At 46.2% G+C, this 16,675-nt stretch overlaps 1 protein-coding gene across 3 annotated transcripts in view; it reads right to left on the bottom strand.

The window, feature by feature from the left end:
* ccdc88c (coiled-coil domain containing 88C) overlaps nt 1-9,187 on the bottom strand; it is a 38,725-nt gene extending 29,538 nt beyond the window's left edge. For 2 of the 3 annotated variants that reach the window (XM_019348551.2, XM_025900939.1), the window contains exons 1-3: nt 8,302-9,186; nt 3,151-3,263; nt 825-933 (exon numbers count right to left, since the gene is read on the bottom strand). In XM_019348551.2, the coding sequence (XP_019204096.1) occupies nt 825-933; nt 3,151-3,263; nt 8,302-8,361 (282 nt within the window). In that variant the 5' untranslated portion in view covers nt 8,362-9,186. Of the gene's footprint in view, nt 1-824; nt 934-3,150; nt 3,264-8,301 lie in introns of all 3 variants that reach the window. The other variant, XM_019348552.2, reaches the window with a different exon arrangement.
* Nucleotides 9,188-16,675: the final 7,488 nt, after the last annotated feature.

The following is a 16,675-nucleotide window of genomic DNA, read 5'->3' as shown; positions in this document are numbered from 1 at the left end:
CACCCCAGGGCAGACCCTGGGTCAGCTGGAGAGATCTCTCTGAGGGTTTGGGAACACCGTGGTCCCTCCAGAGGAGCCAAAGGAGGTTGCTCAGGTCTAGTTTGGAGCCTGTAGGATGCAAACGTGTCTGCTGCTTCCTGGCAGAAGTTATTTTAGCAGGTCTGCACAGTCACACAGGTGCTTCCACTTCCTGTGATGAGCCACAGGATAAACGAGCCACGAAGGCCGGGAATCAAATCATTACAGACCTGCTGCAGTCGCGTATTCTGCATTGTTTTCATAGGCGAGCAACTGATGGCCTCACACACACACACACACACACACACACACACACAGTCAAAAACCAACAACAATCCTCTGTAATAAAAGCAAAAACTCAAAAATAAAACTTCAGTTTCAACAATGTTAACAGCTCTCGGAAAAAATACAGTCACATAATCCAGACGACACACAGGAAGTGTGTGTGTGTGTGTGTGAGTGTGTGTGTGTGTGTGTGTGTGTGCGAGAATGTATGCAGGATGTGAAGCCGTTCAGCCAAATCAGCTCCATCTGAGCTGCTTATCTCTGATTTATAGAAAACACACACGCAGGGCTGTACTTCACACACACACACACACACACTCCGTGTCCTCGTTCAGCCGCCACTGCTGCTCTGACACAGGTAAACCTCACCTGTCAGCATGCACACCGATGAAGCAGTGCTGAAAGGTCAACACTCTAGATCAGCTGCTTCCAGTGAACGCACGCCCTGCATCACTTCCTGCATCACTTCCTGCTGGGACTCATCAATAAATCACCGTGTGTGTGTGTGTGTGTGTGTGTACCTGGTAGTACGTCCTGATGTGTCTGGTGAGGACTGTCAGGTTGTGAAGGCGCAGCGACACATCATTGTTCACGTTCTTGTTCAGCCTCTGATTGGTGGGGCTCGGGTCGCTATGGAGACAAATAAACACAGCAGAGGAGCGCTGAGGCTGACGTTTGTGGCTGTTTGGGACAAAGATCATCTCACACACACACACACACACGCGCACACACACACACACACACACACACACACACACACACCAGGTTCGGGTAACCATGGCGCAGGCATTTCCCTGCATGGATGCCTGATTAGCATGTCAATAGGGGGTGTGTCCCGCTGTCCGTCCTTCTGACCTCCTGTCGCTGTCATCATGTCAGTGTGATGCGTGGAGATGGCTGGGCCGGTCTCACAGCGAGGACTTCACATGTGATTATTCATTAAACCCTCACAGAGAATCAGGTTTAACTGATTAAATGCTGATTTAAATGTCGTGTTTTCCGTCAGAGTAATCAAGTACTCGGCTCAGTGTTTACAGTCAGTTCACTCAGACTGAGCTTTCTGCAGGTGTCTCTGTCCCACCACCTCAGCTTTCCTCCAGCAGATCTTGTCAGGCGGCAGACACCTTAAAAGAAGTTTAAGGTCACCTCTCACTCAGCCGTCCAATCAGAGTGCATCAGAAGCGGGACAAGGCTCTCTGCAGACTGCTCCAAACATGCTGTTTATCACAGCTTTTTACACACTTAGATCTGGATGATGTCACAAGGAGAGGCTAACTGCCCCACCCACCTGCTGGCAGCCAATCAGAAGAACATGTTCTTAAAGAGGGAGAGGCTTAGAGAGCTTTTTTCAGACAGAGGATGCAGTGAGAGGCGCTGAGGGCCACTATCAGATAAAGGAGGATTATTCTGAGCGGTGAGTCATGCAAAGCTGCTCTGACAGAGTAGAAGAATAAAAACGAGGAGCTGGAAACGAGCAGCGTCCATCCACACTGACACATTCAGGGTATAAACAAAGAGGGGAACGAGCTTCTTTCATAACTGAAGCTCCAACCTCACTGACTCCGGCGTCTCTCAGCAGCTTGCTCTGAACTGTGAGCTCATTTTTTCCACGACATTAAACCGTCTCCAGTGCGACTCTCAGCCAGCTCCGCAGGCCTCGTTAAACTAGCTGCAGGTTTCTGTGCAGAACTCAGTGATTTAACAGCCGACTGCTCCTCCGACTCTCTAACGTCTCCTTTCATACTCCTCACTGCTCCTCTGTAACCCAGTTTCCCATGAAGCCCCGGCAGGTCCTGACCGCCCCCCCTCGGCCCAGCCGACCCTCGCCGTGGAGAACAATAGCGCGATTATCGTCGTTCCTGAGGACAATAACTGACAACAATAACTAACATGAACATGTGGTGTGATCGGGGTCAGGGGGGCGTCCCACACAGAGGATTATCAGACCGGGGGACTTGAAGGGTGCTGTTTTCGCTTTTTAATTTCAATAAATCCCAGAAACACAAACCAGTAAACCCAGTAACCAGCCCCATGTGCACCTCCTCACTGCTCCACAAACACACTCCTCCTTGCAGCTCCGCGGGGAAACAAGACTAAATGTTTCAGGTTTGAAAGGCAGATACTGAAAAGTCGATTTCCTGCCATCATTACATAACACCACCCGGCTGCACCACCTCTGGACATCCTGTCAGACGTGAGCTGGGCTCATCTGAATGAGTGTGTGCAGCCGTGCTGTCTGGTTTTAACTGCATCTCTCCTTCCAGTCACGGCTGCGATCAGCTCCTGCAGCTGCTGTCAATAAGTGAACTTTAACCACGATTCAGCCTGTCAGGGTTTTCTAACGAGTGGATCAGCCTGCACGCTGAAAATCAGTCCTGATATTAGTCAGCCTGCATGAGCGCCTCGGCTGGTGACGGCTGCAGTGAAAGTACGAGTCACTGAGGCGTGCTGAGGCGCTGCACCTGCTCTCTGATCGATGCTTCTACTCTTCCTCCTGAACGCTCACAGCCTACAAGCCTCTGCCCATCACACACGGCTCGGTCTAATTCCTGGATCTCAGTCTAGCTGACCTGAGCTGTGTTCTGAGGCTGCAGACAACGACAACTCTGTGAAGCGCCTCAGCACCGAGCAGCACATCTGGCTGTGAAGTCTGAACCTGAAACTCAGGATGTGGTCGCACAAATACACTCGCACAGACACACACAGGAAACACAGGATTACCTCTCTTACCCCCCTTATGTACTCACACACACACACACACACACACACACACACAGGCAAAAACCACCAGAAACACTCGGCAGTTTTGACTGACTCATGCAAATGAACGCGCTCGCTGCCACCTACATGTGTGTCATGATCTTGTGCAGGAAGACGCCGTCCACCAGCTCCATGAACATGCTGAGTCGCTCGTCTGAGCCGGCGTCGTCACCTGACCCCAGCGGGCCCAGCGTCCGCACCTGAGGACAGAATCAGAACATCAACTGTCTGCAGCTTTAAAAGATTTCACATTTAAAAAAAAACTTTAAATCAAATTCAGAGCCAAACTATGAAAAACACAGAGGTGAGCTTGAAATGAGGATAAACTCCGGTCTGAGTTTAAGAGCTCAAACTTTGCTCCCTTTTATGCTTTGCCGGCTCATTTAAAGTAACAAGGAATAAAAATAAAATATTTCCCATTTTCCATGTTGGAACCACCTGTTCACACCTGGGCACGCAGCTTCCCAAGTGCTGTCGCTGCTCTCAGGCTGCCTGTCATCTTTACATCATCATCATCATCATCCTCAGCTGTAATCTAAACACCGGGCTGAAGGACGGCACAGTTTGGAATCTCTGCTCCTCTGTTAATCGCCACCTTTCTGTGGTGGAGATGGGGTGTGTGTGTGCGGGGGAGGGGCCTCTGAAACCATGGTCATAAAAGCCTCTGACGCTGACTGCGAGGAAATCGTTTCACTTTTAATGAGGAGAACAGCTCAGACACGGAGAAACACAAATGTCATAATTAGACTGGTTATTGGATGTGACCATGTGACTCAGTGAGCAGGAAGTGGAGGCTGACGGGGTTTAGGTCATATCTAAAGAGCCGAGCTCTCCGCCTGGGCCCGAGGAGGGCGTCCCGAGCAGGTTCCTGTGACGTGCACTTTGTTCTCCTGGAGTCTCTTATGATCACGTTGGTATTAAACAGCAGTTTGTTCTCGTCTTCTCCAGTTTGAGACATTTTTATGCCTGCAGCCAGGCTGAGCAGGGTCAAAGGTCATGGTGCTGTGACACATTAAACAGCGGCTCTAATGTCACATGACCTCGGCTGTGGCGGCGGCTCAGAGTTTAAATGACAGCGTGCAGACTCACGGAGACAAGCCGGCTTGAATGAGTGGACTCCATGTTTTTTTTAAGCATTACTCACTCGGGTAATGGCGAGGAACGCCCTGCACGCGCTCACTGAGGCTCTGCTGGAAGCCAAACCACAGTCTGCTGTGGTGGGAGCACGTGGCCTCCCCCGGGCTCAGGAAACCTGAGGTTAAATCCAGCTCAGGCCTTGGGTTTAGGATCAGAACCAGGATCAGGATCTGGATCAGAACCAGGGCGGGTCCTGAGGTTCCTGCAGGGTTCCTTGTACAGCTGGGCGATATGACCCAAAATTCATATCTCGATATTTTTTTAAAGCCATAAAGTAAGAACAAAAAGAGAGTTCTTAGTCAAAGCTGTGTCCCAGATGTCACACAGGCACTTTTATTAACATACAGCATAGATGTACATGAAAAAAACTACTCCAAAATAAATTATGAGCATTTATTAAATAATGATGCTCTATAAATAAAAGAAAACTATGTTGTTTTGTGCATAACAAAGAGCTCACAATTGTACAGTCAAAATGTAAACTAACAGACGCTGAGCATAATAACAAAGACAGATTTCACAGCTGCTCTGTTCCCAACTTCTGCTGCGTGACTGACAGCCTGGAGTTTGAAATCCGCTTCGTAACCATGTCTCTGAACAGGAGCCATTTATGGCCCTTATACACACACAGTACGGTAATATTACGTTGAAGCACAGTACGTATCACTCCGCGAGGCTCCTCGGTAGCCGTAATGCTCCAACAATCCATCAAGCGGTGCAGCTCCGTAGCTTAGCAAAGTCGAACTAAAACATTTATTGACAGATTGCTGAGCGCTGTGTATCACATAAAATCGGTTCGCGGTCATCAAGCACAACCAGAATTCATACAAAAGGCGCGCAGTCAACTTTTGAGAAAATGAAAGGATTTCAGGCCGTGCATGGCGTTAGCGTGGCTAGCTCGTTAACACGTTGACGCCGTCCAGCCCCACGCACGGGGCGATGCGCAGTAACTCGTTAACGGAGATTTGCCGTGTCCATCTTGTCGCTGCCTGCACGTGAAGCGATGGGGAGGAGGGGGAGTTGTGTTCAGTGAAGGAGAGGCGAGGTCGAGTAACGTTGCGTAAAGACAAAAGTGGACGAAAGAGAGGCAAACTTGCGGCTCCGCAACTATAATTATAACGTAACACAGACTATATCGATATAAAGGATATTGTCACATCTCGTATAAAAATATATCGATATTTTTTTTTAAAAACTCGATATATCGCCCAGCTCTAGTTCCTTGAACCCTTGGATGTGTCGGTGAAAGTGTCCCTGTGTCACTTTCCCACCCTGTCACCTCCTGATCCGAGTTTCCGCCCACGGGACAATGGTTGGCTGAGCCGACAGCTCAACAGGAAGCGCCACAGATAGTAAGCAGCTGACAGCTCCGCTCGCTAGTGGTGTGCGATACTGCATATTTTGGTATTGATCCGATACCAAGTAAATACGGGCCAGTATCGCCGATACCAATACCGACACCGATACTTTTCAATAAATCAGGTGGATGCCTCATTGAATTGCTAAATCGCAATTAATTTTCATGACCTTAAGTGTTTTTTGTGATTTTTCCTTTTGTATTATTAATTACTTAAAACCCAGGACATAATTAGGAGAAATAATTTATTTATAATTAAATAAAAAATGCTTTATTATTGTGGCGGGCCGTGGTCTGTGATGCTGCTGCAGATGAGGTGGACTCACCTTCACTGCATCTACAATCATGCCTCACCGGCTTAAAACCTGTGCGCTGCTTGTGCTGTTGTTGTTTTTGGTGTTTATGTGTACAGCTGGCAGCAGGAGGGCTGCAGCCATTGAATGTAGACTACTGTTACAGCAACCGGGTGATCACTGTAAGGGTGGGACAGCGCGCGGCTCGGGGTGAGCCGGAGGCTGGCGCGCCAGCGGGACCTGCCAAGCTGGAGATGGAGGTCGAGGTGCGCGGGGGTCCTGCCTGAGGGCGGCATGCTGTCCGCTTTGGCACGCAGGCTGCATGGTCCTACGTGCCGGCCGTCTGCCCAGCTGCTTCTGAGCCCCGGCTCACTTCCACTCCTGCTCCGCCGCCTCTGCTTGCCATATGGGTGGCCATCAGGCCTCCGCTGGAGGAACGGGCGACCGCCAGAGTGGACACTTCCCCATCGCTGGGCCGGGGCATGGGGTGCCGATGGTCCAGGCCGATTCCCTCGCCTGCTCGCGGGGTGGGGTGAAGTGGGCGATGGGGTATGTGGCAGGGCGTGTTCTGCGATGCCGCTGCAGGTTTGGTGGTGGTGATGTGTACGGCTGCAGCGGGAGAGCTGCAGCCGTTGAATGTACTGTTACAGCAACCGTGTGATTATTGTAAGAATAAATGATGCGGCGAAGCATGAAAATGCCATCGGGTCTGCCGTGGTGGCGATCTTTTTTTTTCTTCTTTTTTTTTAATCTTAAGTGCACGCAAACCAGTAAACAAATTAAAACAAATAGTGTTGATAAACTATAATACGAAAATTACAATTAAAATTCTCAACAACAAAAACAATTGGTAAAAATATAATTAATATGTAAACAACTTAATAACCCCCAAAGTGTCTAAGTCACATGACGTGTCAGCGCAACACCGAAACATAAGGGGGGGGCGGGGGGAGGAAAGTGTGCCTGCTCTCCGCTGACACAGGAGCGGCTAGTCCAGCGACCTGGCTGTTTCGTTTTTGCCGAAAGCACAGCATAGCAAACAGAACTCAAAGTAAAGAATCGATCTAACCAGGCTAGTATCGATCCAATACCGATCCCGACTTGGGATCGATACTATCGATATTTGGATCGATCCGCCCACCACTACCGCTCGCCATCCCAGTCTCTGACCTGCCTCCAAAAAGCTTCAGAGATGATTCCAGTCCAAACATCTGGAGCCATCAGAGGAACATCATCACCACGGCGATAACATCACCATGAACCGTTTTTCAGTTTAATGTAGTCCAACTTAAATTTGCATCTGCTTTAATAATGTTCCAGGATATCAGGAGCAAACACTTTAGTGTTAACGACACCCCCACAGCTCCTGAAACATCCAACACAGGAAATGATCGACCAATCGAGTTTTTACACATCAATCACAAACATGTTTCTCTGTCAGCTGATGAAGTGAATCAGATACGTGATTGGCTGTAAGAAGACCCTCCCACAGAGGCATCAGTGCACATGCACGGGTCACTGGAGCATCTGCGAGGGCTGAAGCACATCTGCAGCTTCTGCTGACGTCCAGGTGTTTCCATTTCTCCATCACTGACCTGAGAACAGCCCAAACCATCACCGCTGAAACATCTGGAGCTTCATGAAGCCGTGAAGGATTTCCAACAGTCAGTCTGGTTCCACCGGACTGTTCCTGCTTCCCTGTGACCTCATTTCCTGTTGACCCGCCGGCTCAGCCAACCATTGTGCCCGTCTGTGCTGGACAGGAACTCGGATCAGGAGGTGACACGGTGGGAAAGTGACACAGGGACACTTTTGCCGACACATCCAAGGGTTCAAGGAACCCCAGGACCAGATCCAGACCCTGGTTCTGATCCAGATCCAAACATGTCTGCAGAGTTGGCTTCATGCTGGATTATTAGTATCTGTCTGAATTTTTTCTGGAAACTTTCAGTTTTTAATTCCTAAAACTTGGCTGTAAATTTCCAGGTCCAGCTCTGGGTCCTGTTCCTGGTTTCAATCCTGGTCCTGGTTCTGGTCCACGTGCACATCTGCTCTGTCTGTGCTGATTCTCAGAGATGCTGAGCGCTTGGTTTGTGCTCTGTGTGTTTCTGTTAAAGGTGTGATGAGGTGAGCTCAGGTGAAACATCCGGAAGCTTCTCCTGGTCTCTGCAGCTCCTTCAGGAACTCAAACCACCCCTGAAGCTCAGACTGACCAGAAGTGCTTCAAACTCTTTCAGATTAAAATGTGCTCTGGAGAACAGCGCGTGAACTTTTCTGTGTAACACCTGGAAAGTCCCACAAACACCAACCAGAAGCTCCGCCAGCCGCTCACTCCCCAAAATCAATGTGTGTGTGTGTGTGTGTGTGTGTGTGTGTGTGTGTGTGATACACCTGACGTGTGCAGCGCGTGGGCAGCAAACCTCACAGCTGTGTGTGTGCGCGTGCACTCACCCACACCACCAGGGGGGACTCCATGAACGCGCCCAGCAGCTCGGACAAGGTGACGTCCATGGCTCTGCTCGGTCATCAATACTCCGATCGATCGGCGGGTATCCGCGGCGGGCACGCGGGAGGTCTCCACAGCGGATAGAACAAAGCGCCGCGAGGCATCGACACCCCTCCCCGCCACCAGCGCGAGCTCCCTCTCTCTTTCTCTCCCTCACTATTGTCTCGCGACTAAGAGCCGGTCCGAGCCACACGAACGGAAACGGAACCAAAAAAGTACCGGGAGAGCCTCTGCTCGCGCTCCCGTCGGTCCCGGCTCGGTTCCGTTAGCTCAGCGCGTGAACGAGCAGCTTTTTTCCGCTGAAGGTAAAAACACCGACCCAAACTTCGCAGGACAGTTGATCGTGTTGCCAGGGAGACACCACTGGGACCGTAAACTGGAGAAACCGCCGTGAAGTTTGAAAAAAGAAAGTAAAGTGAGTGAAAAAGAGCCGAAAAAGGCGGGACGAAGGAAAAACACGAAGCGGAGGGACACAGAAAAGTTTCCGCTGCTCGCAGCACCTTCACCGTGTTTCTCCTCCACAGCGCTCCATCAACCTGACCCACAGACGCCACACGCACGAGCACTGACCGACGGACCCGCCGGCCAATCAGCGCTCACTACAAACTCTGCTCCCGCCTCTTTTCAGGAAATCTGCCAATAACAGACCAGATTTACTCTTTGTCTGACGTCACCAACAGACCGAATCAAAGAGTTCAGACAGAACAAGATGGTGACCGCCCCGAGGAGGGAAATGTATGGAGGACACAAACTGCCAATAATGGACAAATTAAAATGCCTTAAAAATCAAATACAGACAACGTAATCAAATCACAACACGTGACATGAGCCCTGTTAGTTTACCTATTTATTACAATTATAATTTACATTTACAAATTATTTTGTGTTTATTTGATCTTTTCCTTTCCTTTTCCTTCATTTCAGGATTTTTTTAAGTCTTTATTTTCCAGTTATATTGTCGGTTTGTTTGTTTTTTGTTTTACTTAATTATTCCAGTAATCTAAAGAACATGTGGGATAGTCATAAGCTGAAGAAGGGGAGGAGTACTGGTGTACCTCACAGGAAAAGGCTCACTGAGAGCTGGATGTGAGGAAGGAGAAAGGGACTGGTAACGAGCAGCGAGGCATCGAGGGCACTTTAAACTGTTTAACTGGAGAGTGAGAGGATGAGGAGGGATGGAGACGAAGTGTACAGGTGCTGATGTGCAGAGCTGTAGGAGCTACAGAGGGTGAAGCTGATGATGAAGATGTGAGAAGGAGTTTTTGAAGCTGAGCTAAGAGAGCAGCCGTGTGGCTCCGTGCTGACAAAGAGCTCTACAGATGTTGGTGGAGACGTTCAGAGAAGGTCAGGAGGAGCTTCACTGAGTCTTTGTGGACGGCTCAGAGTCAGAGAGGCTGAGACGGTCTGAGCATGTGCAGACGAGGAAGGGTGGATATGCAGCAGGTAAAAGAAGCACAAACCCACTTACTGAAGTGCACTGAATACTTTGTCTCAGCCTTTGTTGCTGATGACAGCTCCTGCACAGCTCAGGTGGGATTCTGGCCCATCCTGAAGGTTCTGTGGGCCCATCTATGAACTCTGACCTTCGTTCTATGTGTCAGGTGGATTAAGATGAGCTGATTGGCTGGGCCATCCCAACAGCTTTATTTTGTGTCTCTGAAAGCAGCTGAGAGTTTCACGGCTGTGTTTGATCATCGTCTCGTTTCTTCATCATCCCGGGAGACGGCAGCAGATTTAACGTCTCGAGCTTCACGGTGCCGTACACTGACAAACAGCCCCCCCCATCACGCTCCCACCTCCAAACCTCCCTGTTGGTGTTTTTGGGGTGATACACCACACCCTTTGACCTCCTAACACGGTGTGATCAGTGTTGGTGTCATGTGATCAGTCTGTATTCTTTCACAGGCTCGTCTAAAAGCTGTTCAGCAAACGTTTTCTTCAGCGTTGGAGTCGTGGAGGTGAGCGGGTGTACAGCCCTGCTTCAAACAGTCACACCTGCTGGTCCAGGTGTTTCTGTCCTTTTCACTCCTGTGTGAAACCTTGTGAGGTGCACCTGATGGTTTACGATTAAATGATGATGAACTGTGGCCCGACAGTCTCACTGGAAGCTTCAGCATGTTTTAAATAAAGTTTGAAGGTCTGGAGAGAGCTCACGGTTTCACCCATCACGAGATGTTTCTGTGTGACACGCTGGTGATGACGCACCTTTACGAGGCCATCAGGTGGGACTGAATCAGCTGATGCTAATCTGCACCGAGCAGCAGGACTCATTCTAATCACTGATGTTGAGACTTTTCTGCACGTGCTCAGTGCTTATTTTTCCCGCTGCAGTGGACGGAGGAGGAGCTCAGAGGAGGTTCATGGATGAAGGATGCAGAGGGTTGGAGTGACAGAGGAGGAGGCTGTGTTAGGAGCAGATGGGTCATTCTTACTATTCGGTGCCATTTGAGTCCTAATGACATAATATGGTATATTTAGTGTAAAACTTGTCTAATGCTTATTTCTAAACCATTTTCTTGTATGTTTAACCCCCCTCTACCATAGAACACATTGATATATACACAGGATAAATACATTAAAAGTAAATTACTTTTATTTTAGCACAAGTCACTAAAGTACTATGTCCCCAGTCATGCTTGCTCGACTTCAGTTACAAATATAACTTAAAAAAAAAAAAAAAAAATCTAGATTTTTCATCATTTCTGGATTGGCTTATTTCTAATGTTCCTCATCAAATGTTCTTTTTTATTATTAATGCATGTTTAATACTTAAAATCTTTAAAAAATGTTGTGTGCCTGAATCAACTGTCACCCCTGTTACTCTGATAAGAATTCCATGGAACACATCACCTGATTATTCTTTTAGTCACATGACACTCCCGGATGTAACATATTTTGGAGGGAAAACTTTCAAGAAGAAGACGAGTAAGTACCACTCTTTAATCAACCCTTTTTTCAATGTTTTAGCAAGATTTTGTAATGTGGCAAAGCATAACACGTCCAACCTGTTACGCTTATTAATAGTGGAAACAATTTTTTTTTTGTAATTTTTATAATATGGCTAATAAACATGTTAAAAATGGTTCTTAGTGGTCACCATGTACTAGCTTGTTGTTCATCATACTAGTAGTAATGGCTAAGTTTAGCATAAAATCTCCCCCCTGTTACCGTCACTCCTGTTATTGCTATGCACTGTAACAGGGGGGACACATGGTAACAGGGGGGACGTAAGATGATAGAAGTTTAGTGTTTAGGGTTATTTATACAAGTGTGTATTGGTAATTATTATTAACCTGTATATATATACTTTTAGAAGATTTTGAATAGTATACATTTTTCAGGGAATGGCACCAATGTCTGCTGCGGAGAAGCAGCGGCGCTACCGAGCACGTCGTGATGCTGACCCTGAGAGAAGACAGATATATCTCAATAAAGAGAAAGAGAAGTGGAGAAAGGACAGAGAGGAAGAGAAAAAAAAGAAAGTGGCAGATCTCAGTGAACAACAGAAGAGAGCACAGAGAAAGCAGTGGCGAGAAAGGAAAAGAAAGCAGAGGGCTAGTGCCAAAGGCAGGACAGAATTTGAGGCTATGAATACTCCTCCCCTAAGTCCAGAATATTCCCTAGAGCCAGAAAATGCCCCGCAACCAGGACCCTCAAGGTTAGAAGAAGAGTTGACAGTTCAGTGAGAACTACTCCTGTAAGTATTCTCAAGAAGTACAAGCAGTCCACTTCGGAGGGTCACACCAGCAGGCAACCCTACATACTGGAGTACTGTACACTGCAGCTGAACAGTCACCAGTAACATTCTGCTCTATCTCACCTTCCAGGCGGCATGATCCCCCTGCGATATGGGCCCATCTTGACCCTGTGTTAGACATGATCAGAGAAAGATACCCTCTTATCAAACACCTCCATGTCTTCAGCGATGGTCCAGCTACACAATACAAACAAAAGGGCAACTTTTACCTGCTCTCAAAAGAGCCATTCAAAAAAGGGTTCAAAAACATCAGCTGGAACTTTTTTGAGGCCAGCCATGGAAAGGGGGCTCCAGATGGTATTGGAGCCACCCTTAAAAGGTCAGCTGACACAATTGTCCGCCATGGAGGAGATATCCCCAACGCAGAAGCTATGTTTCACAAGCTGAGAGACATGGGCACTTCAGTGGAACTTTTTTTTGTGGGAGAAGATGATGTTGAGAGGAAAGTAAAAGAAATTATTGATGGACCGACACTTGTGCCTGTCAAAGGAACCATGAAAATCCACCAAGTACTCAGTTTCTCTCCAGGAACAATAAAATACAGGGACATAACCTGCCTTTGCCAGGCAGACAAAGGTGTACTGGACTGTGAATGCTATGGCCTGAAGGAGATAAGCCTTAGTCAAGAGGCAAGTCCACATTGCACTGAGGGACCAACCCGGCCTGAGAACATCACAAAAGATCATATTGGTCAGTGGTGCATTATCAACTACGATGGTGACCCCTACCCAGGAATCATTCTGGAGGTTGAAGAGGATGTTAAAGTGAAATGCATGCACAAGAACGGGACCAACAAGTTCCACTGGCCAAGTCCACGTGAGGACATAACCTGGTATAGGGATGACCAGGTTGTGTGTCTGATGAAAGAACCAACACCTTTGAATAAGAGGTCAGTTCAGCTGGAGAGGAAAGTGTGGGATTTCCTTGAAAAAAACTGGAGTTGCTGGTCTGTTGCATAGGTAAAAGGTGTGAGAAAAATGTTCATTATGTTGGGTGTACAGTGAAAATTTGCTTGTTTAATGTGGACATGTATCTACCTGTGTTGGTTGGACGGGCATGGTGAAGGTGTTCAAAGTTTCTTTAAGGTGGTATTTTTTGTCACTGATGTTATGTCCACCCTGTTACCTCCTGTCCACCCTGTTTCTCCTCTGTCCACCCTGTTACCTGTGTGTTTCTTTTGTTAATTAAATCAAATCAACAAACATAATGCATGTCTCTTTGGTTATTGGGAGGGAATGAATCAGCAAAATTAAGTTACTTAAAAATGGAGCCAATTTTTTTTTTATATTCCCTTTGAATCTAAAAACAATCTTTTGAAATTACACTGTGTCTTAAAACTGAACCTGTCTTCTTTCAATATAATGCTTGTTTAAAATACTTCCTTGAAATTTCCTTGCAGATTTTAAAAAGGGACATTGTGGCTTTTAGAAAATGTAAATATTACTATAACTGTGTATTCAAAACAGTTATTAATAGAAAATTGAATGTCCTGTAACAGGGTGGACATTTGGCACGTCATGGGTAAAGACTTTGATTTTAAAAAATATTATAATATAATATCCTTAGCTGGACCAATACATTTTTCTTATAGGTTGAAAATCCCTCTTTTAGATGAAATGTTAAAATAATTCAAAATTTTGTATTTTTTGATGAAGAGTGATCACACTGAAATGGCACCGAATAGTAGGAATGACCCAGATGCAGGCAGGTGGCTGGTTGTGGCGCCCCCTAAAGGGAGGCAAGAGTGAGGACAGAATTTCTTCAGGATGATTTTTTATTGTTTTTTTTAATTTAAATCGATTCTTTTGTGATCTGAATGTTTGTGTTCATAATCAATAAAGATTCCAAGCTGCTGTTTGAAAGACTGATTTTATTTATTTATGAATATTTTAAATTTGTAAATACTCACCATCCTGTTTGTTCTGAGCAGTTTTTCTCCTGAAACGACCTCATGCGGTGAGCAGCAGGGAATCCTCTCGCTGCGCCTGCGCACTCTCTGATTTTACTTACAGGTTTGAAGGAAACCAAAGATCAAAGCTCGGAGCCGCAGTGGCGGACGCGCTCTGACGTTTTTACACCTGAAACTTTCATAAACACGTCAGCGTGTTTCAGTTTGACGTCACTGCGCTTGTCATCAGTTTATCTCGTTATCACCTGTGGAGGGAGGAGGGGCGGGTCACACCTGTGGTCCTGCACCCCTGTTTTCTGTCTTTGTGTGTGCTTTTATTCTGAAAGGAATCCTGAGCTCACGGCTTCACACGAACACCGGAAGTCCATCAGACACGCTCACACCGTGTGGGTATAGCTCCATCCTGTGGCGCACTCACGCTATTACACGTCACAGAGCGCATCGCTGTTTGTACGGCTGCGCACAAAATCCCGCCTCTTTCTGAACGTTCCTTTATTCTACTGTGGATCTTTATTTTATTCATTTCATGTTTTCTTCTGTTTCATTTGTCATTTTTTTATTGTGTGGATGCCCTAAAGGGCTTCCACACTATTGAGTTCCTGTTTCTCTTTATTCTTTATTATTGTGTGGATGCCCTCAAAGGGCTTCCACACTATTGAGTTCCTGTTTCTCTTTATTGTGTGGATGCCCTAAAGGGCTTCCACACTATTGTTTTCCTGTTTCTCTTTATTCTTTATACTTTATTCTTCAAGTTGCTCCGTTCTTTGCCGCTTAACTACTTCTTCAGTTTTCAGCCGATTTTCTCCGTTCAAACTCTAAACTGTTCTGCTCTTTCTGCTAATTCCTGCTATGACTTTTGGTGTTTATTACTGTTATACTTTTCAAAATATTACACTTTTTTCCTTTAATTTGTCCCATTGAAATGAATGGGAAACTTCCACAATTCTGTGCAATTAACTCAGAGTGAGCACTGGTCCTTTCTGAAACTTCTCTTCATGTCCGAACAACTTCTTGCTGCTCACTCAATTTTCACTCAACCCCCACAAATTATACATCAAAACGTAGGTATTTTTGCTGGCTTTCAGAAAATGTCACTATCTTTATTGTGAGATTTACCATTTTTTCGCAATTTGCTTCGGAGTGACACAAGGTCTGACAACTCCCCATTCAAAGTCTATGGGGAGGTTTTGAAATTCAGAGCTGAAATTCTGTAACGGGAGGCATTTTCAAATCGCCATATCTCTTTAACAAAGCAAAGTTAGGACATGAGGCTTGTGCCAATATATCTTCAGACACTGCTGACACTCACAGTGGAAGCAGTTTTTACAATTATCTTACCGTTGAGCAATGAATTACGTTTGTTTGAGGGGTGGAAATCTGTCCTCCTCTCAGTTTTCAAACTCCGAAAATGAAGCCGTTTCTTCTCTCGTCATATCTCCGCGACGGAGGTAGAACGAGCTATGAAAATCACAGTCAAAATACACCAAAGTCCGCTGATTCACCCAGTACAAGAATTATGCTGCTAGCCCTCCTAGTTTTTGAGTTACACGACGTTTTGTAACTCCAAAAAACGGCGTTTTTCGCCTCTCACCGCGATCTATTTTCTGACTGCCCAAGTATCTGTCTTTCGGACCGCCGCCCCCTTTCCAGGTGGCGCAATCAGTAATGACACAGCTCTGCAGCTCAAAGGTCGTGGGTTCAATCCCACCTTGTTCAACATTTTTTTTTCACTACAAATTTATACACTATCACAGACCTGTAATTTATATTGCTAATTTATTACAATTCTGCAAAGTTTTATGATTTTAGCAGCTTTTCTAATATGGACCTCAGATTCTTGTTAACGCTCCATGGCAGAAACAAGTACACAGCCTGATGAAGCAGACTGAGGCAGTACCTCTGATTGGTGAATTTGAGCAGAACCAGGTTGTTCTTTCATTGCATTTATTTATTTATTTCACACATGGTTCAACAGTGTGTCTTTTTCTACATACAGAACCTTCTGCCTCTTTTCAGCAGAAATTCTGCTCATTCACCTCATCTCTTGTGTTGGAGTGCCCTCTTGTGGCGCCTTTTGGGTAGTGTCTTAGTAAACGTGAACACTGCAAAGAAGTGGTATCAGACTGGTTTGTAGTGGAGGAATTTGTTGCCAGTTTCTTTCATCTTTAATCCGTATTCATGTTGTAATGTAGTAGTACCACAATATGGCAGAAACACTATGTTTTGGCACAAATACTTTGATTTAGTATACTTTAGCTTCTTCAGCTTCTTCACCCATTTTCAGCAAAATTTTCATTTTTTTCACCCCTTTTCAGCACAAATTCCAGCTTTTTTGGCTGTATTCAGAAAAAAGACAACTCTTTTCAGCAGAAACTCTGCTGATTCATCTCTTTTCAGCGCAAGTTTCTGCTTCTTTGCCTCTTTTTTGCAGAAATTCTGCTGATTCACCTCTTTTCTGCAAAATTTTCAACCTTTTCACTTCTTCTCAGCACAATTCTCAGCAGCTTCTGCTCATTTAGCACAATTGTCAGTTTCTCCATCTCTGGTTTTATGAGAGAAAGAGTTTGGTTCAGTGAGATGAGCAGCTGCCTTGAGACGAGAACGGCCAGGTTCAAATCCCGGTCATGGCAAAACCTGTTTTCAGTTTTCTCTT

This window comes from Oreochromis niloticus, linkage group LG19 (genome assembly GCF_001858045.2).
Source record: "Oreochromis niloticus isolate F11D_XX linkage group LG19, O_niloticus_UMD_NMBU, whole genome shotgun sequence".
NCBI lineage: Eukaryota > Metazoa > Chordata > Actinopteri > Cichliformes > Cichlidae > Oreochromis > Oreochromis niloticus.
This window is presented reverse-complemented; position numbering and strand designations above follow the sequence as displayed.